General features: G+C 64.0%; 1 protein-coding gene across 3 annotated transcripts; it reads right to left on the minus strand.

The window, feature by feature from the left end:
- Positions 1-206: 206 nt before the first annotated feature.
- On the minus strand, positions 207-11,067 carry ERN2 (endoplasmic reticulum to nucleus signaling 2). Of its 3 annotated transcripts, none has more exons than XM_086854834.1 (22): positions 10,910-11,067; positions 8,379-8,496; positions 7,736-8,056; positions 7,423-7,495; positions 7,255-7,327; positions 7,002-7,124; positions 6,816-6,917; positions 6,336-6,597; positions 6,154-6,232; positions 5,931-6,081; positions 5,442-5,563; positions 5,114-5,287; positions 4,790-5,021; positions 4,444-4,534; positions 3,756-3,945; positions 3,479-3,578; positions 3,104-3,303; positions 2,414-2,561; positions 2,194-2,321; positions 1,868-1,991; positions 1,550-1,617; positions 207-1,471 (listed from the first exon to the last, which is right to left on the minus strand). In XM_086854834.1, the coding sequence occupies exons 4-22, from the start codon at positions 7,423-7,425 to the stop codon at positions 1,280-1,282; spliced, it is 2,562 nt and encodes an 853-aa protein (XP_086710960.1). In that variant the 5' UTR covers positions 7,426-7,495; positions 7,736-8,056; positions 8,379-8,496; positions 10,910-11,067; the 3' UTR covers positions 207-1,279. The 3 variants fall into 3 exon arrangements, with proteins under 3 accessions (XP_086710960.1, XP_086710962.1, XP_086710961.1); XM_086854836.1 differs by having other exon boundaries at positions 8,023-8,056; positions 10,910-11,062; XM_086854835.1 differs by lacking the exon at positions 10,910-11,067 and adding an exon at positions 10,064-10,223.
- Between the last annotated feature and the right edge of the window lie 378 nt (positions 11,068-11,445).

The raw sequence follows: 11,445 nt of genomic DNA on the forward strand, positions 1-11,445 counted from the left end.
GCTCTGGCTTCCCCTCTGAATGAGGCATCCTCTTACCCTCACTCCTGGGCTGGGCTTGCCTCTTCCCTGGCTCCATGATTAATTACAGCTAAAGAATCAGCACAAGTCCTCTCAGGCAGCAGTCTTGCAGGAGTCCAGTGACCTGCCTCTGTTGTTCTCCCACCACTGCTCCAGGGCAGCAGCTACTGGTGCTCTCAGGCCAGTTGTTTTTAAGCAGGACAAGCTTTTCAGTTTTTATTTTTTAATTTTTATAACATTTTGTATAAATATATTCTGAAAAGAAACCTGGTACAAACCCTGTTACCTGTGTAACAAAATCCCACACCCCAGCACATACAGGAATCAGACTGTACAAAATTATTGCTATTCCACAGAGGAACTTGGCTGGCTCACAGGAACCCGTGGCCATGGGAATGCCATGAACCAGAGCACCCATGGGACACCAGCCTGGGCAGCAGGAGAGGCTGGGGAGCTGCAGGCATAGGGCCTGTCTTTGAGGGAAGGATCCCAGGGGAAAGGAATTCCCTCTTTGAGCCCAGAGCCAAGTGCTCCTGCAGTGCTGTACACCTGCTCGGGGGCTCAGGCCTGGCAGAGGTACAGGCTGCTGGGGACCCGAAGGGAGAACCCCTTGTTCTGAGCCCAGCTGAGGTTGGCACCTCCACTGTGGGGCTGCTCAGCCTGGCCAGGCTGAGCACAGCTCCCTGTGACCAGGGCCTGGGCACAGCTCAAGGAGTGGCAGCCCCTGGCACAGGAGAGAACACATAGGACAAAGCTCCCTGTCCCTGGGGACTGTCTCCCCAGGACAGATGCCAGCTTGAGAAAACACGTTGTGTTTTCCTCTTATTTCTCCGAGCGCTGTGTCCAGCTGCGATGGCTTTGTTTTCTGACCCAAATGCCTTCACACTCCAGTCTGACTGTGTTTGTAAAGGTGATTGCCCAGAGGGTCCCTCAGGAAAGCCCAGGTGAGAGCACAGTGCAGCCCTGTGCCCATCTCTGCTGTCCTGTGCGCGTCTCTGGTGCCCTGTGCCCTTCTCTGGTGCCCTGTGCCCATCTCTGCTGCCCTGTGCCCATCTCTGCTGCCCCGTGCCCGTCTCTGGTGCCCTGTGCCCATCTCTGGTGCCCTGTGCCCGTCTCTGGTGCCCTGTGCCCATCTCTGGTGCCCTGTGCCCGTCTCTGGTGCCCGGCCTGCTGGGCCCTGCCCGGCCCTGGCAGGAGGACACGGAGCAGGGCCCGGGCGGGAGCGGTGGCCGCGCTGCCCTCCGGCCGTGGCTGTGCCCGCTCAGGCGCTGTCGCCCCTCGGGCCCTGGCTGTAGTAGCAATGGAAGATGCGCTCGTGGGCACAGACCTGCATGGCCCTGTGCGTGTGCAGCAGCAGCCGGGGGAAGCGGGAGGTGAAGTACTGCACGAAGCCCTCGGGGACAGAGCCCAGCGCCAGCCGCACGTCGGGCGGCAGCTCGTGGTAGTGGTGCTTCTGCAGGAGAGAGGGTGAGGTGAGAGAGGACGGGGACAGCGGGGGTGGCAGGGCCACGGGGCAGCCGGGTGGCCGTACCTTGTTCCTCATGGCCCGCAGCAGGTCACGCACTGACCCTCCCTTGTAGGTGCGGAACTTCCTCAGGTCTGGGGTCAGCAGGAGACACGGAGTGAGGTGGGACAGCCAGGGTGAGGGGCTGCCACAGCCCCCGTAGTGCGAGCCCCAGCCCTGCTCCACTGTGGCGTCCCAAGGAAAGGCTGCCACCTTTACCTGCCCTGCTTTCTGGCTCCTGGGCACCAGCAGGTGCCTGCTGGCCAGTAAAAGCACCAGCCCTTGGAGCCACGGTCCCCACCTGCTTCACTGGAGCCAGCAATGAGCCTGGCCCTCCATGCTCACCCATCTGCAGTGGGAGGGAGATGTGCATCCTCCAGTTGGTCCTCACCACCGCCCGTCCCCCTGACTCCAGGGCTGAGACGATTCGCCCCTCAGCTGGCTCCTTCTCCACACGGTCACTGACGTCCTGTGTGCCCAAGAGCAGGGACAGGGGGGGTATGGCACTGCCTGTGCTCTGCTGGAGGTGGGACAGAGACCCAGGGATGCCTCACCCCCGCTTAGAGTAGCTCACAATGAACATGGTGACCTAAACACAGCAGTTTCCAGAAGTTTCCAGCAGTTTCCAGAGCTCACCTGCGTTCACTGCCGGTGGGACAGCACAGGCTCACCTGGAAGAACTGCAGCTGCTTCTCCTGACTCCAGAAAAAGGGATGCACAAGGACCACAGGGGCCGAGGGCCGGCGCTGGGGCTCGGAGTTGATCATTGCCACAATCAGCTCCCTTGCAATGAGTTTGTCTGGGGGTGAAACAAAACAGCGGAGAAGTCGCCCCTGTGCCAGGACTGGGAGCCGCCCCCGAGCCCGGAGCCTCCCCGTGGTGTTGTCTCACCGTGAGCCTCCTCCTGCAGGCAGCTCAGCTGGTAGGAGCCCGCCAGGATGTTGGCCTGGCGCCGCAGGCTGTCCCCAAAGGGATGCTGTCCCCCCGACACCACGTAGTAGAAGATGCACCCAGCTGAGAAGATGTCCACAGCACTGGTCTGCAAAACACGGGGGCACGTGGGACCCTCAGGCAAAGGGCGAGGAAACCTTTACCTCCCACTTTCCTAAAATGCATCGCTTGGGGCTCCTGCTCTGCTACCTGCAGCCAGGGAGCCCCATCACACCAGGTCCCTAACACAGAAGAGGTTTCCAGAAGCACAGCCAGAATTCAGGGCTCCACAGCCCAACAGACACACAGGGGCACACGGGCACCAGCATGAGCCCCACCCAGGATCAGCAGCTGCTTCCAGTGGGAATGAGATTCCCAGTTCTGAAGAGAGGAGAAGCGTGACCTTGGCAGCAACCCACAGCCTCTCCAAACTCCCCACCCGAATTTCTGAGGATGAGCCTAATGTGACACCTGTGCTGAGCACAGCTGGGCACTGTCCCCCAAGGGCAGGGGCACGGGGACAGCCCTGGCAAGGAGCACAGTGCCTGCGCTCACGAAGCTCTCATCTTTATTGTGACCTGAGGCCACTGCCAGCATGGGGGACACTGGAGCATGGGGCCCAAGGAGCAGGGGTGGCCACGGCTCACTGACAGGGTTCTCCTTCGGGGCCTCCTGCAGCACCTCGGGCGCGATCCAGCCCTCAGTGCCGGGGATCCCAGAGCGGAGGCTGAAGCTCTGTCGTCCCCCATGAAGCTTCTTGCAAAGGCCGAAGTCGGAGATGACGGCGCGGATGTGCCCGTGGCGATTGGGGACAGAGATGAGGATGTTACAGGGCTTCAGGTCCCGGTGCACTGCGAGTGAGAGCGTGTGGTGTCACCTGGCAGCACTGCAGCAAACAGGGCTCTGCCACAGCCCCACGTGCTGCTGACCCCCAACCCCAGGCTACTGCCCAGACCCCGGGACACGCTGCCCAAACCCCGCAGGATCCCCTGAGGAGAGGCTGGAAAGGGATCTGCTGGCCCTTACCGATGCTGAGGGAGTGCAGGTGGGCCAGCCCGGACATGGTCTGACGCAGCACCGACACCGGCTCCAGCCCCCGGCGCTCAAAGCTGGGGCTCTCCACGTACTGGAACCACACGCAAGGAGAGGAGCTGAGCCCCATTTACTGGGCAAAGGCAAGCTGGCTGGAGAGACACCCCAGCCAGCGTGGCGGCAGGTGATGGAGCACAGCCCCTGCAGCGGCTCTCCGTGCCCAGGCTCGCTTGCAGGGCTCCCAGCGGGCAGAGCCCCGTGCCAGGCTCACCTCCTGCAGCGTGGCGGAGCACAGCTCGATGGCAATGTAGTGGAACTGCCGGTCCCTCTCCGTGCAGAAGTAGCGGACGACGTGGGGGTGCTCGTCCGACTCCCGGAGCAGCCGGACCTCACGGTCAAGCAGGTGGACACACTCGGGCAGGAGACGCTTCACGGCCACGTCCCGGCCCTCAAACTGCCCCCTGCGCAGGGAGTCCCCGCTGTGTCCGTGTGCCACGGCCAAGGCTGGAGCTCACCCACAGCGTCCTCAGCATCGAGCACTCTGCTGTGACCCCCAAGCCTTGTCACGTCACCGACAGGAAGAGATCTTCCCCAGTGTAAGCTGGAAACTGGACAGCCTCAATTTTGTAGGAAAATGACATCCCTCACTTTTTATACTGTGTTCAGTGCTGGAAAAGGGGCTGAGCCAGGAAGCGTGCGAGGGGCCAGAGCAGCTGCAGGCAGGCTGGGAGAAGGTGCAAGGAGGACTGCCCTGTGTACCCAGTGCCCGGTTAATGAGGGCCACGAGCCCAGCTCCAGGATGGGCGGGATGGGGACCAGAAGAAGTTGAAGGTGTTGAGCTGTTCTCAAAAGTCCCTGAAAAGTGGCCACCACCCTGGGCGAGGGCTGCCTTGCCATGATCCCCGTGGCTCCCAGGGAGAATGGGAGCAGAGCAGGGACAGGCACCCAGTGTCACACACCTGAAGACAAAGGTTCCTCCAGCTCCATGGCCCAGCACATTTTTGGGGTTAAAAGAAACTTTCCCAACTACAACCAGATCTGGTTCTGCATCTGCAAGGGAGAGAAGACAGCCATCTTCCAGCCTGAGTGTCAGTTCTGTATGGAGGACACCTGTTTCTCTATTCATCTGGCCATTTCTTGGGCCCTACTCTTACGTAGCCCCTGCTTATCCAGCAGCAAATCTGGCACCTCCCATCCCAGGTGGGCTGCAGCCCTCTCATCTGCGGGCATCCCTGCGCCTGCTCTGGGTGCTGACATCTCTGGACAGAAGTGTCTCCACAGGCTGCCCATTCCCCCTGCACCCACCTTCAGCAGCCACTGGGACAGCTGGCTGTGGGCTGACTGTCCCATTAGCCGGGTCCTTCAGGCAGGCTGAGGGGCTGGAGCTCTGTGAGAGCTCTGCTGCACTTCCCTGGCTCAGCTCCAGCTCCCTGGGCTCCTCAGGGATGCCCTCCCTGGAGACTTGGCTGGGGTGCAGCATGTCCTGCTGCTGCTGCAGGAGGTGTATCTGCTCCTCCACATGCTGCCGCTGCAGTTTCTGGAACACAAACCATGGGAACACTCAGCCCCACGCCTGGAGCCTCGCTGGGACATCGGCTCTGCTGTCCCTCTCCCTCCACCACCACTCACTGTGAGCAGCAGGACCAGGATTCCCCCGCCCAGCAGAGCTGTGCCAACGCCGATGGCCAGGTCCCAGGTGCCAGGCTCGGGGTACACCTCCAGCTGCTCCCCCTGCGTGGGGTCCGGCTGGAGCTGCCCCTCGCTGCGCACAGCTGGCTCCTCCGGGCTGCTCGGGGCCAGGAACTGCAACACACACCCAGGGCAGGGTGACACAACAGGCACACACAGCAGGGCACTGGGTTTGGGACTTCCCTCCTGTCCTATCCCATGCTGGGGATCCACTGCCCACCCCAAGCAGCACAGACCCTTCAGTGACCCAGCACCCTTCACCACTCACATCGTCGAACACGGTCCTGGCGGGAGGAGCCCTGGGGATGATGGATTCCGTGGTTTTCCTCAGGTTCTCTGGGAAAGCTCGCAGCATCGTGGTGTGAACCACGGGAGGCAGCTCATGGTGCCCTGGGGAGGAGGGGAACACAGACAACCCTCCAGTCACCTCTTGGTTTCAGCATCCATCCCTTGCCAGCAGCCCAGGCTGCTTCACATGGGACCCCCAGCATGGGTAACTGTGAGCCCTGCTTCAAGGGGTCCCTGCCCACCCACACACAGGGTGCTCAGCACTCACTGCAGGGGAGGGGACAAGGGTGGGCTGGAAGGAGTCCCAAGCCAGGGTCACCACAGCCCGAGTGACTCAGTGTTAATGCCATTCATCCACTGGGCAGAGCAGCTCGGGCTGTCCCTGGAGCACAGCAGCAGCTCGGGCTGCTCCCTGCCCGGCTCCCAGGAGCTGGACACGGGTGAGCCTGTGCCTAGCGCGGGTCCGCACCTATGAGGAGCCACTGGTTGTGAAGTGAGGTGATGCTGCCCTGCGGGTACTTGACGTTGGTGCTGGGCATGATCTCGCACTCCCCGGACTCCCTCATGGTCACGTCGTCCGTGGTGGGGCCGTCGATCCTGGCCAGCGTGATGCCCTGGGGCTGGGGACGTGGCAGCTCGTGGGGCACCAGGCGGCCAGGGCGGCTCAGCCCGGGGGGCAGCGAGACACTCACCACCAGCGCCACGCTGCCGTGCACCAGGGACGTCACGGCGTAGAAACCGGCCGCGTGCTTTCCCACGTAGAGCGCTGGCCTGCGGGGCAAGGACAGGCATCGCCTTCCGTCCCTCACGGAGCGGGCAGCCCAGCACGGGGAACACGAACGCCACCGGCTGCCACCGCTCAGCAACCACCTACAGCAGCTGCGTCTTGGTGGCGGCGAAGTCCTTGACGGACTGGTAGCTCCACTTGAGCACGTGGATGTCCTGTGACTGGAAGGTCAGATAGCGCAGGGTCTCCATGGCCAGGTTGAGGTGGGGGAGGCGGCGCAGGCTGTCCTGGTGCCACAGGTAGATGCCGACCACAGGTGAGCCGTAGTTCTGCGCCCACAGGACCTCCCCGCTCTCCTTGTCCAGGGTCACCACCAGCCCGTCCCCACTCGAGGCCAAGTGTGCCATTTCTGGAGAGAGCCAGGGGGATGAGGGATGCAGCAGCTGGTCTGCGTCTCCTCTGGTCACCCTCAGTTCTGCCACCGGCCATGGGCTGCTGCCTGTTCTCCCCAGCAGTGGGCACAGCTGAGACCTGCTGGCCCTGGCACTGTCACCCCTGCACAGCCAGAGTCCTGCTGTGAGAGGGCACTGGGGAACTGGGTGCCATGGCTGCTGCAGTTGCACTCACTGTAGTGGTAGGACTCCTCGCAGAGCGGGGCCGAGTACTCAGAGAAGGTGGCATTCCAGCGCAGTTCCCGTGACTTGGTGTCATACATGGTGATGATGTACTCTGGGGACAGGAGCAGGGCACGAGGTCACCTCCAGCACCCATTCCTGGCACCAGGTGGTTGATGGGGACCTGGCACTGGCTTACGGGTCCGTCCGATGTACAGCAAGGGGCTGGATGGGCACAGACCATCCCAGGCCTCTGTGGAGAGGGTGGTCTGCTTCTCCCCTGACTTGGGGTCCACAACGAACCACGTGTCCTGTTTCTTCCCTAAGAAGGAAAATGCCTTCTTTGTAAGTCCCCGCAGCCCCACCTGTCCCCAGGAGCTCTTCTGAGCTGCCTGTCACCCTCCATGGCCCACGGGGCCCCCGGTCAGCGCGGTCCCCCCAGAGCTCCGTACCGGTGTAGAGCACCCCGTCCGAGCTGCGGCACGGCGACGCCTGCACCAGCTCTGGGATGGTGAACGGCAGCTTCTGCAACACAGGCAGCAGAGCAGGTGCAGGGCACCTCTCCCACCCAGGGCACCCCAAGGGGTCACAGGGTGCCACAGCCCCACAGCCCTACTGACCATCAAGCCTTCTTTGTTCTTTCCTCCCAGGATATACAAGCTGCCATCATTGGGGTCTGGAAGGAATGCTGGCCTGGGAAGGAGGAGAGAAGGATAAAATGTGAGCTGCCCCCAGCCCTGGGCACCTCCAGGGACACAGAGGCTCCACAGCAGAATCCCCTTTAGCAGTTTGCTCCAGGGTGAGTCACTGCAGGACTTGACCTTTCTGGACACCTGCAGCACTGGATTTGGCAGGAGATAATTCCCACTCTGGTCAGTCCTGGCATTCCCCAAGCCACCCAGTGACCACCCACCAGGCTGGTGGATGGCCTGCCTGTCTCAAGGAGCTCCTGCTGTCCTGCCTGCCCCTGAGCTTTCAGGGGGATTTCCCTCTATTTCTCTCCATGCTGGTGTGTGTGGCCGAGCTGAGAGCGCCTCGGCTCCGCAGCAGGAGCCAGCTCCTCCTCATCACCATGTGCCAAGTGCCAGCACCAAGGTAAGGTGATGCCATGGCACGGGCTGGGCATTTCATTTCTCTGTGGTTCCCCTTTCCTGCTGCTGCTCCATCAGTTTTCAGGGAGCCTCCTGCACTGCCCAGCTGCCTGTGGGGATGACACTCACTCTGCCACATACACCGGCACCTGCAGAATGGGATCTGAAACAGAGAGAGAAGACACGTCAGCAGCGCTCCTGTGAGTGGGACCTGCTGTGAGTGGGCACTGTTTACCCAGTGTGGCACTGTCACCCCCACAGCCACGCAACCTGTTTGCCTTCCAGAGCCAAAAGAGACACCAGTGGCAGATGTTCATTCACACTCGGCTGTGCCTGGGGCTGGGACAAGCCTGAGGCTGGGGCTGGCACACCAGGGCTGGAGGCAGCCCAGAGCCCATCCAGCAAGAGCCAGGCCAGGGGAGCATTCCCAAACCCCAAACATGCTCCAGGAGCCAGGCTGCAAATGCCCCCCAGGCACTACTCACCATCCTTCAGAGTCCACTTGATCTCCCCTGTGCTCTTGCTGACGGCATGGAGGTTCCCATCCAGTGTGGAGATGAAGAGCAGCGTTTCTGGGACAGTCACGGCACCGCCTTTGAGGCTCTAGGACAGACACACCATCCTCAAGAGCTCAGCCAGACTTGGGAACAACCCCCAGCCAGGTGCTCTGCACAGCTCAGCTCCTGGGGCAGCTGCACCTCGGTGACCAGCATCACCTGCACCTACGGCCCCTGGCTCCGCAGCACCGCTCACATCCCACCACAGCCATCCTGGGGCTGCAGCAGCCTTCCTTCTTCCCCCTCTCCCTGGAAGGAATTTTTCCCACAGGTGGGATGAACTGCAGTGTGGCTGTTCCCAGTCACAACCCTGGATGCCTTTCTAGAGGTGACAAGAGCAGCCTGACTGTCGGCTCCTTCCAGAAACAAACGAGCCTGGTGACTTTTCATGCCAGAGAAGTGATGATTGCTTGCCCAGGCCTTCAGAGCTGCAGGTTTCAGCTACTGACATTGAGGAAGTAAATGCAAATTCACCTGGGAGGAGGAGCTGCTGCTTCCACGTATGGCACACGCATAGCGAGTGCCAGCTCAGCCAGTGCCACATGTGCCAGCCTCACCCTGTTGGCAAACAGGGATGGGCAAACAGCACGGGACCCGCATGGCTCTGGCAGTCCCTGGTGCCAGGGATTTGGCAGCAGCTCCTGAGCCGCTGGCTGGTCACAGATCAGCACGAGAGGCCCAAGCACGCTCCTGCAGCCCAGCCCCTCAGCCCCCTCACTGCTCTGGGAGCCTGGGCTGGCAAAGCCTGTCCCGGGAGCCTGTCCAGGCTCTGGAGCAGGGACAGCCAGCAGCCTGTGCCCAGCCAGTGCCTACACACGAGTCTGAGACCATTTGCAGAGCAGAACCTGACAGTACAAGACTGGCTGTGGCGTGGTGGGGCCAGGAGATTCCTTCAGCTGCAGCACAGCACAGGAGCACACATGTCCTCCCTCACAATGCCCCTCACACCAACCTCCAGCCCAGCTCCTTTATTTGCACTTCTTTTTCTTAATTTTCCAGCAAGGTCAGAGTGAGTTTCCCTGCTCTGGCTTTGCCCAGAGGACATGGTGGGGCAGGCAGGGAAGGGGCTGCTCCCCACCATGGTTCCTCCAGCCCCAGGGCCATGCAGGTGGGACTGAGCCGGCTGGGGACATGCAGACACTCTTGCAGTGTGGCCACCTGCCTGGGGGAAACCGAGACTGCCGAGCCCCCCCAGCTGTCACCGCTTCCCTCCCCAGCACTCTGGGGCTTTTTCCATCCCTTCTGCAACTGTTTTGATTCCAGGGCACTCGGGCAAAGGCCAGGCTGTCTGGGCTGCTCCTCATAAAGCACCACGGGCAGAACTGGGAGCACCGGGAGCTGCCACCCTCCCCCGGTGCCAGCCTCAGCCCGGCAGTGTGGCTGTCGCCAAGGGCTGCTCCCAGGAGCCCAGCTTTCCCCGGCTTCCCAGCACTCTGGACTCCGCCGTGATGCCGCTGGGGCCGGGCTCAGCCCCAGGCTCGGGGCGCACCCCACGGACGGACAGAGGGACGGCCGGGCACAGACAGGAGCCCGGCGCCAGCATCCCCCGATTCCCTCACAGGAGCAGCTCCATCCGTGTAACCCAAAGCCGCCCTGGCACGCTGCCCATCCACCTGAAGCGCCGGCAGGAGCTGGATCCGGCTCCCAGGGCACCTCCCTGCCGGGCAGCGCCGCGGGCAGAACCGGGCAGGAGCGGCCCGGGCCCGGGGGGGAACCCGGCCCGGGGGGGAACCCGGCCCGGGGGGGAACCCGGCCCGGGGGGGAACCCGGCCCGGGGGGGAACCCGGCCCGGGGGGGAACCCGGCCCGGGGGGGAACCCGGCCCGGGGGGGAACCCGGCCCGGGGGGGAACCCGGCCCGGGGACTCGGCTGCCGGCCACAGGCAGGCTCCGGGTGTCCCGTACCCCCGGTGTGTGTCCCGTACCCCCGGGGGGTGTCCCGTACCCCCGGTGTGTCCCTGTACCCCGCTGTGTCCCGTACCCCCGGTGTGTCCCGTACCCCGGTGTGTCCCGTACCCCCGCTGTGTCCCGTACCCCCGGTGTGTCCCGTACCCCCGGTGTGTGTCCCGTACCCCCGGGGGGTGTCCCGTACCCCCGGTGTGTCCCCGTACCCCCGGTGTGTCCCGTACCCCGGGGTGTCCCTGTACCCCGCTGTGTCCCGTACCCCCGGGGGGTGTCCCCGTACCCCCGGTGTGTCCCGTACCCCCGGGGGGTGTCCCCGTACCCCCGGTGTGTCCCGCACTCCCCCGGCCCGAGGGGCGGCTCCAGCCCCGCTCCCCGGTGCCACCCGCGCTGTCACAGCCGGGGCACCGGGTGTCGTGTGCCGGAGCTCTCCCGCAGGACACGCGGGGCACGGCGAGCACCGGCTCACACCGGGAACCACGAGCTGTTCCCCGAGCCTTCCCCGCCGCTGTCCCCTCCCGGTCCCGCCCTCGCAGCCCCGCTCCCGGCGGGGCCGTACCTGTGCCGGGGGCGGCGGCAGCAGCAGCAGCAGCGGCAGCAGCGGCGGCAGGAGCGGCAGGAGCCCCCGGCCAGCCCCGCGGAGCCCCCGAGGGCCGCTCATGTCCCGGCCGGGCCGGGCCGGGCCGCGCGGCCGCCGTGAGTCAGCGGGGCCGGGGCGGGTCCGGCCGCGGCTTCCGCCCCCCGCTCCGCGCCCCGACCCCGCCGGGCCTCGGCCTCCCTGCCCCGGCTCCCCTCCGCTTCCCGACCGCTTGCACCGCGGCAGGAGCCGCCCCTGCACAGCCCCGGCCTGGGCACCGAGCCCAGGCACGCTCGGGGCTCCACGGGGACCGGGGCCGAGCCCTCCCGGGGGGAGCTCCGGCCAGACTGCCACCGTAGTGCCACCGAGCCACCACCGAGCTGCCACCGAACCGCCACCGTGCTGCCACCGAACTGAGCTGCCACCGAGCTGCCACCGAGCCACCACCGTACTGCCACCGAACCGCCACCGAGCTGCCACCGAGCCGCCACCGAGCTGCCACCGAGCTGAGCTGCCAC

The sequence above is a fragment of the Cyanistes caeruleus genome, chromosome 17, assembly GCF_971803275.1.
Source record: "Cyanistes caeruleus chromosome 17, bCyaCae1.hap1.1, whole genome shotgun sequence".
Lineage (NCBI taxonomy): Eukaryota > Metazoa > Chordata > Aves > Passeriformes > Paridae > Cyanistes > Cyanistes caeruleus.

Coding starts and splice junctions, on each gene's coding strand:
- ERN2 (XM_086854836.1), bottom strand. CDS start 11,011: ATGAGCGGCCCTCGGGGGCTCCGCGGGGCTGGCCGGGGGCTCCTGCCG. Junction 5,564..5,930: donor CAACCAGTGGCTCCTCATAG/GTGCGGACCCGC, acceptor CCTCCTCCCCAG/GGCACCATGAGCTGCCTCCC. Junction 3,579..3,755: donor GCTCCGCCACGCTGCAGGAG/GTGAGCCTGGCA, acceptor GTGTGGTTCCAG/TACGTGGAGAGCCCCAGCTT.